Source organism: Chinchilla lanigera, unplaced genomic scaffold, assembly GCF_000276665.1.
Source record: "Chinchilla lanigera isolate Chin_1 unplaced genomic scaffold, ChiLan1.0 scaffold00094, whole genome shotgun sequence".
Classification (NCBI taxonomy): Eukaryota; Metazoa; Chordata; class Mammalia; order Rodentia; family Chinchillidae; genus Chinchilla; species Chinchilla lanigera.
This window is the reverse complement of record NW_004955495.1, coordinates 5,794,617-5,802,675: the sequence shown is the minus strand read 5'-3', so window position 1 is coordinate 5,802,675 and position 8,059 is coordinate 5,794,617. Positions and strand designations below refer to the sequence as shown.

At 52.5% G+C, this 8,059-nt stretch overlaps 1 protein-coding gene across 1 annotated transcript in view; it reads left to right on the top strand.

The window, feature by feature from the left end:
• Positions 1–1,687: 1,687 nt before the first annotated feature.
• Positions 1,688–8,059, top strand: part of Tmprss9 (transmembrane protease, serine 9) — a gene marked incomplete at its 5' end in the record, with an annotated part of 18,172 nt that continues 11,800 nt past the window's right edge. Inside the window, 7 exon segments of the mRNA XM_013505213.1 lie at positions 1,688–1,815; positions 2,984–3,051; positions 3,211–3,386; positions 5,027–5,068; positions 5,365–5,478; positions 6,217–6,388; positions 6,984–7,258. Coding sequence (XP_013360667.1) covers positions 1,688–1,815; positions 2,984–3,051; positions 3,211–3,386; positions 5,027–5,068; positions 5,365–5,478; positions 6,217–6,388; positions 6,984–7,258 — 975 coding nt within the window.

The window sequence follows — 8,059 nt, the reverse complement described above, 5'->3', positions numbered from 1 at the left end:
CCTCAGCCTCCTGAGTGCTGGGGTGACAGGCATGCACCACCACACCTGGCTCTGTGTGTTTTATCTTAAATAATATGCAGGTAATAGTACCAAAAAACAAAACGAAACAAAAAAACAGAAAACAGGGCTGGATTTCGCTCAGTGGTGAGCTAGCAAGGGTGAGGCCCTGGCTTCCATCCCAGCACTGCAAAAATAAAGAAAAAAGAAATAAGTAAGGAAAATAAATGTGAAATTTGTCCACTTGTGGGTTATGGGTGTGGGTGGTGGGAATATAAGTGATTATTCTTTCTTCTTCCTTTTTTCTTTCTTTCTTTTTCTTTTCCTTTTTTTTTTTTTGTGTGTGTTTTTGAGACAGGGTCTCTCTATGCAGTTCAGGCTGGCCTTGAGCTCACTTTGTAGCCCAGGCTGGTCTCGAACTCACAGCAACCCTCCTGCCTCAGCCATTGGAGTTCTGGGATCACAAGCCTGTGCCACCACGCCTGGAGCTCTTTTTTTTTTTTTTCTTTTTCCCTTCCTTCTTTCCTTCCTTCCTTCCTCCCTCCCTCCCTTCCTTCCCTCCTTCTTTCCTTCCTTCCCTCCTTCCTTTCTCTCTCTTTCTTTCATTCCTTCCCACCCCCCAGTGTCAGTGGTGGAACCCAGGGTCTTCACACTGAACTACATCCCAGCCCATTTTAATTAATTTTTTTTCCCATTTTAATTTATATTTTGAGACAAGGTGTCCCTAAGTCACTAAGTTGTGACCCTCCGCCGCCAAGCTCACAGAGTGGTGGGATGACAGGTGTGCACTCCTGTGCCTGGACCTTAATGGTCATAATTTTAAAATTTTTTGTCTAAGACATTCTGGATCATCTGGCAGCCAGACACACTTGACTGAGGCCCCCTCGTGGCAGTGTGTGTGAATTACAAGTGTGGGCATGTGAACGCGTGTTTGCACGGATGGGGGAGAGGCTGTTCACACCTGCGTTCTCGAGGCACAGCTACAATTTGGGAACAACGAGTAAATATAATCCCCTCTGAAAACATGGGAAGACATTAGAAAGCGCTTGAAATTTAAAAAAATATTTTTGCTAGGTGTTAAAACGAACACCGGTCATATCAAGCTACTCCAACGGCTGAGGCAGGAGGATCTCAAGTTCGAGCTCACATTGGGCAACTTAGTAACATAGTAAGACCCTATTTTAAAATAAAAATGCAGCCGGGTGTGGTGGAGCACCCCTATAATCACAGCACTTGGGAAGCTGAGGCAGGAAGATCACTGTGTGTTCGAGACCAGCCTGGGCTACATAGTGAACTAAAGACCAGCCTAAAATACACAGCAAAACCCTGTCTCAAAATATATATATATGTTCAGCACCTGCCTGGCAAGCACAAGGTCCTGAGTTCAATTTCTGAAATAAAATAAAAAATTCAGCCGGGCGTGATGGTCTATGCTTGTAATTCAGGTACTCAGGAGGCTGAGGCAGGAGGAACGCTGTGAGTTCAAGGCCAGCCTGGGCTACACAGGGAGATCCTGCCTGAACCAGAAGAAAAAAAAAAAAAAAAAAAAGAGGGCTAAGTACGGAGCTCAGTGCAAAGGGCCTGGTTTCACTCCCCAGTCGGGCCACTGAACCTGCATGTGTCCGCGGTAGATGCGGGACCAGGTTTGGTGGCCGAGGCGGGGCTCTCACGGGGCTGGTGTCGCCCGCAGCCCTCCTCTCCACTCAGGGTGTCCAGGTGGAGCACAGCGCCGAGCTCCGGGGGATCCGCTTTGCCAGCTCGCTGCAGCGCGACACCTCCGACTATCACCGAGCGCTCACCGCAGCGCTGGAGACGCTGGTGCGCGGGCCAGGGCGGAGGCCTGGGCGTGGCCGGGACCTAGGGGCGTGGCCAGTGTAGGGGCGTGGCCGGGTGGGACCTGGCACCACTGCATTGATGCCAGGTCTGGGGGCGTGGTCGGGGTCGGGAGCGTGGTAGGCCCGGTGCACACACGGACAGGAGTTCCAGTGGGGATGGAGTCACACAGGAGTTGGGTCCACTTAGACTCTCTGGATTTTACACTAGTGAAAACTTCAGGGTGCCTATGGGCACGTGGGGTTCGAGCTGAAGCAGCCTCTGTGAACAGGCTGGTGGCGCCTGCACAGGTTAAATGTGAGCTGGGCGTGGTGGCGCACGCCTGTCCTCCAGCACTCTGGGAGGCTGAGGCAGGAGGATCACCAGTTCCAGTCTAGCCTAAGACTAAGGGAGTTTTAGGAGACAAAATGGGCAGGCACCATCCTGTGTCACTTGTGTTTTGCCTGTCCTGGACCTTTCCTGTCCATGGAGCCCACACTGTGTGTCCTGTGTCTGATGCCTCTCACTGAGCTCAGCCTCCTCAAGATCCCTCCACACTGTGGCGAGTGTCACAGCTGCGCTCCTTTCCTAGCTGAGTAATATTCAAGGGTAGGGATGCCCTTGCTGTGTGTCCATTCATCCATCTGTGGATTCCCCAGGCTGTTCCCACCCTTAAGCTGCTGTGGACATGGTGTGCACCTTCCTGGGAGTCCACTTTCAGCTCTTGGGGTTATGCAGCAGAAGTGGGCTTCATTCCTTTTCACAGCTCAGTAATATTCCATTATCTGGATGGACCGTGCTGTTTATCTATCCCTTGATGGGAAAGTATTTTATTTTTCATTTTAAAATGGGGTTTCTTCAAACCAGTAAGTGCCCCAGCCTGGTTTCAAACTTGTGATCCTCCTATCTTAGGCTCCCAGAGTGCTAAGATAACAGTCTTGGATTACCATGCCTGACTGGAGCAATAATTTTATATTAATAACTTTGAAGACCTCCCCTCTCCTGTACTGTTCACAGCTCTGTGAGCTCACTGTATTTACTGAGCTTTAGAAGATGATGCTTTGCTTAGAACCTACTCTGTGACCAGGTCCCTCAAGTGCGGGATAGGCCTCTGCCCTCGTGGCAGGGGCCATGCTGTGGGGCTCAGCACTTACTGGTGTTGTCTCTGTTGTAGTTTCTAAGTAGTTTCCAGGAGACGGAGTTAGAATCAAGCTGCGTGGGCTGCACAGTCCTCAGTTACAGGTGAGTTGGGGCTCTGTGCAGGTGAAGGAAACTTGGTAGGTATCAGAGATGCCAGAAAATTGCAGAAGATTCTAGAAGATGCTGGAAGATTCCAGAAGCTTCTGGAAGATTCCGGCAGAGTAAAATGCTTTCATCTCCAGGGCTGTCTCTTATATGTAGGGAAGGGAACTCCAGTGTCCTGGTGCGTTTCCGGCTGCACTTTTTGCTTCGAGCCCTCCAGTCACTGAGTCTGGACCTTGAGGAGGAATTGTTGCAGCAGGGTATCCGGGAGAAGCTGCGAGAAAGCGGCATCTCGCTGGCTGCCTATGGCACCATTGTGTCGGCTGAGCTCACAGGTGAGAGGGTGGGAGAGACGGAGACCCTGTGTGAGAGGCTGAGGACGGGAGCCATCTCAAATTGCACTTAAACTTCAGTTTTTGTCAGACACTATGGCCATGCCTGCAATTCCAGGAGGAATTCAGGAGGCTGAGGCAGGAGGACTGAAAGTTAGAGCCCAGCCTGGATGACTTAGCAGCTTAGTGAGACCCTCTCTCCAAAAGGGCTGGGGATGGAGCTCAGTGTGAAGGCCCTGGGTTCAATGCCCAGTACTGAAAAAAAAAAAAAAATTATGTTCAAATAACTCTTAATTTAATAATGGCTCAAAGCACAAGAGTAGTGATGCTGGAAAACTTTTTACCGTATTTGTTATAATTGTTCTACTCTGAGTGGCTCTGTAGTGCAATGGATAATGCACTGGACTTCTAGAGAGTATAATTGTTCTACTTTATCTTTTGCAGTGCTAGGCTGGAACCCAGGGCTTTGCATGCCAGGCAGGTGCATGACACTGCACCACACCCCATGTGGTGCTATTTTATTATTTGTTCTTTTAATCCCTCACTGTGCCTAGTTTATGAATTACTCCTCAGCATAGGTGTGTGTGTAGGAAAAGCTATAGTACCCACAGGATTGGGCTCTGTCTTTGGTTTGAGGCACCCACTGGAGGGGGGCGGTCTTAGAACACATATCCTGCAGATAAGGGGGGCTCTATACTGGAAAGAATGGCTGTGGTCATGTGTCAATAAAACTTTATTGGCAACAACAATGGACTGTGTGCCAATAAAACTTTATTGGCAACAACTACCTGTGAGCTATATTTGGTCTACAGCCATCAGTTATGATCCTCTACCATAGAAATGAGTAAATGCGGTGCTCTACAACTAATGATGCACTGGGGCCGGGCGTGGTGGTGCACGCCTGTAATCCCAGCACTTGGGAGGCTGAGGCAGGAGGATCATTGTGAGTTCGAGACCAGCCTCGGCTACAAAGTGAGCTTAAGGACAGCCTGAACTGCACAGCGAGACCCTGTCTCAAAAAAAAAAAAAACAAAAAAAACAAAAAAAACCTAAATGCTGCACTGGGCATGGTGGCACACACTTGTACTTCCAGCACTCAGGAGGCTGAGGCAGGAAGATCACTATGAGTTTGGGGCCAGCCTGGGCTACATAGTGAGTTGAAGACCGGCTTGGACTATATAGAGAAACTCTGACTCAAAAGAACAAAAATAAATAAATAAATAAATAAATGGCATTGTGCTATAACTGAAAACCAGACAGTTGTCAGATTAAAGATTTGTCACTTTAACCCATGCTGTAAGCCCCCTGTGGTTGTCAAGCCTAATGTGTGGCTCATATGGCCAGGGAACAGAATGCTTCATTTGATTATATCTGAAATTTTTTTGAGGTGAATGAATTGAGATAGGATCTTGCTATGTGATTCAGGCTAGACATGAACTTGAAATCCTCCTGCCTCAGCCTCCTGAGGAGCTGGGATGACAGGAGAACACCCCCTGTGCCTAGCTTTGATTCTATCTGACTTCAGCTGGAATTTGGGTGGCCCTGGGGTGGGCAGTGCACCTCCCCACCTCCCTCTGCTGCTGTCCCGGATAAAAGGTCACCAGGCTCCCCTTGGTGAGGCCTGTCTCCTCTGTTTTGCATAGGAAGCCGGAAGGGACCAGGGGCCGACAGAGACCTAAAATCAGGTAGGTTTCTCTCTGTGGCGGGAGTGGCGGGCATGGCCAGGTCTCTCCGGGCCAGTAGCCTGCTCAGATGTCACCAGAAAGCTTCTCTCCTGAGAATCGAAGGGCTGCTGGGTCTTGTCCACAGCCGGGGGTGACATCGAGACAGTCTTGCTGGCCTGCGGTTTATTTATTATTATTTGTAGTGCTGGGGTGGAACGCAGGGCTCCGCAAGCCAGGAAAGTTGCTCGGATTTGCCCGCGCCCTGCCCTGTGGCCCCAGGAGGTGAGGTGGTGCTCTGGGCTCTTCTCTGTCCCCAGGCCACTGTCCTGAGAACTCCTTCTCCTGCCGCAGCAGCCAGTGCGTGAACAAAGTGAACCCCGAGTGTGATGGCCAGGCTGACTGCTCTGACGGCTCGGATGAGGAGCTCTGTGGTCAGTGGTGCCTGGCAGGGCTTGGGCCTGGAGTTCCCTGGGGGTGGCGGGCGGCCCAGGAGGGGATGTGGCGGAGGGGACCGATGTGTTCAGGGGTGTGGGGTACAGAGTCCTTGGGTGAGATGAGAACAGAAATCAGGCTGCAAAGGCTGGTTTGGGCCAGAGCTGGGCATGGTGGCACAGGCCTGTAATTCCAGCACTGGGGAGACTGAGGCAGGAGAATCACAGCAAGTTCAAGACCAGCCTGGGCTACATTGTGAAACCCTGTCTCAAAAACAAACAAACAAAAAACCAAACAACCATATAACCAAAGCCAAAAACAGAATTTTGAACCTTGCAAAATTTGCAAAAGTAAATGTGCAGTGTAGTGCTTGGACAGACGGGGTGATGGTTCCGGGGACAGAACGGTGTCCTCAAACTATGGACACCGACAGGAAGGTTCCTAAGACCACCCTCTGGTCAGTGAGCACAGAGAGCTCTTATGCTTGTGGTTATTGTCTGTTTTATTTTTATTTTTTCCGGTACTGGGCATTGAACCCAGGGCCTTCACACTGAGCTCCATCTCCAGCCCTTTTTATTTTTTATTTTGCGACAGGGTCTCTATAAGTCGCTCTTGCCCAGGCTGGCTGGAACTTGGGATCCTCCTGCCTCAGCCTCCCAGAGTCCCGGGAGGCCAGGCGCGCGGATGAACCTGAGGCGGGTGCGCAGGGTCCTAGCGGGTGCCGTCCTGTCTTGCAGAGTGCGGGCTGCGGCCGGCCTGGAGGGCGGCGGGCCGGATCGTGGGTGGCGCGGAAGCGGCCCCGGGCGAGTTCCCCTGGCAGGTCAGCCTGCGCGAGAACAGCGAGCACTTCTGCGGGGCCACCATCGTGGGCGCCCGGTGGCTGGTATCTGCCGCCCACTGCTTCAACGAGTGAGTCCTGCCCGGCGGGCCGCCTGCGCCTCAGGCCCGGCCTCCCCACCTTTGTCCGCCTTCCCAGGTTTCTTGGGGAATCTCTCCCGCACTCTTTCCCTCGCCCCTCTTTTTAGCGGTACTGGGGACTGGACTCCGGACCTTCACACCAAACTGCATCACCAGCCCTTTAAAAAAATTTAGTTTGGAGGTTGGGCGTGATGGCTCACTCCCTTAATCCCAGCACTTGGAAGGCTGAGGCAGGAGGATCGCTGTGAGTTCGAGGACAGCCTCGGCTACAAAGTGAGTTCAAGGCCAGCCTGAAGTGCATAGAGAAACCCTGTCTCAAAAAGATTAAAAAAAAAAAAAAAAAAAAAATTAGTTTGAGACAGGGCTTCACTAAATTGCCCAGACTTCGCTTGCGAGAATTGAGATCCTCCCGTCTCAGCCTCCGGAGTGCTGGGACTGCAGGCATGCGTACCACCCACACTGGGTGTCCCCTTACAGCGCGCGCCCAGGTGCCGCCCCCCACGCCCTCGTCCTAGCCCCAGCTCCAGTCCGTGCGGCCGGCCCTGCCCGCGCCCTCCTCCGCCCGCTGAGCCGCTGCTCCCCGCAGGTTCCAGGACCCCGCCGAATGGGAGGCGCACGCGGGCTCCACGGCGCTGAGCAGCGCGGAGGCCGGCTCGGTGCGCATGCGCGTAGCGCGCATCGCCAGGCACCCGCTGTACAACGCGGACACGGCGGACTTCGACGCGGCAGTGCTGGAGCTGGCGCGGCCCCTGCCCCTCGGCCGCCACATCCAGCCCGCCTGCCTCCCGGCCGCCTCGCACGCCTTCCCGCCGGGCAGCAAGTGCCTCATCTCGGGCTGGGGCTACCTCAAGGAGGACGTCCGTGAGCTGCGGTCCGCCCCAGGGCCGGGCGGGAGGAGCCGAGGGGACGCGGGCGCACTGCCCCCTTTCAGTTTCTTGCGTTTCCGGAGCCGGGGGTGCTTCGCCCTGATCGCCATCCCCGGCCCGTTTTTATTTTTTTTTTATTTCGAGATGGGGTCTTACTAAGTCATAAAACTGCCCAGGTTGGGTTTGAACTTGTGATCCTCCTGCCTCAGCCTTCCAGAGTACCGGGATTATAATTGTGCGCCACGACACGTAGCTTTGCTATCATTTCTGTGTTACCCAGAATTGATACTGTTGGGATTTTTGTGGCCATTCACAGAAAGGTGTGGAAAGGTATTGAATTTGGTGGCCTGAGGCACCTGTCCCGAGCAGAGGTGGTACAAGGCCACTGTGTACATTCTTGTTTTATTTTGTTTTGTTTTTGTATTTCTGAGGCAGGGTCTCATTGTGTAACCCAGGCTGGCCTTGAGCTCACATCAGTCCGTCCTCAGCCTTCCCAGTGCTGGGGTGACAGGCATGCGTCACCACACCCAGCTTTTTTTTTTTGTTTTACATTCTTGTTTTATTATGTGGTGTGTTGGTCAGATTTCCATTGGTGTATCAAAATACCTGAGAGGATCAATTTATAAAGAGCAAAGGTTTAACCGGGTGTAGTGGTGCACACCTGTCCTCCCAGCACCCTGGGAGGCTGAAGCAAGAGGATCACACGGGGGCTGGGGATTTAGCTCAGCGGCAAAAGCGCCTGCCTGGCAAGCACAAGGTTGTGAGTTCGGTTCCCGGTACCGGAGAAAAACCAAAA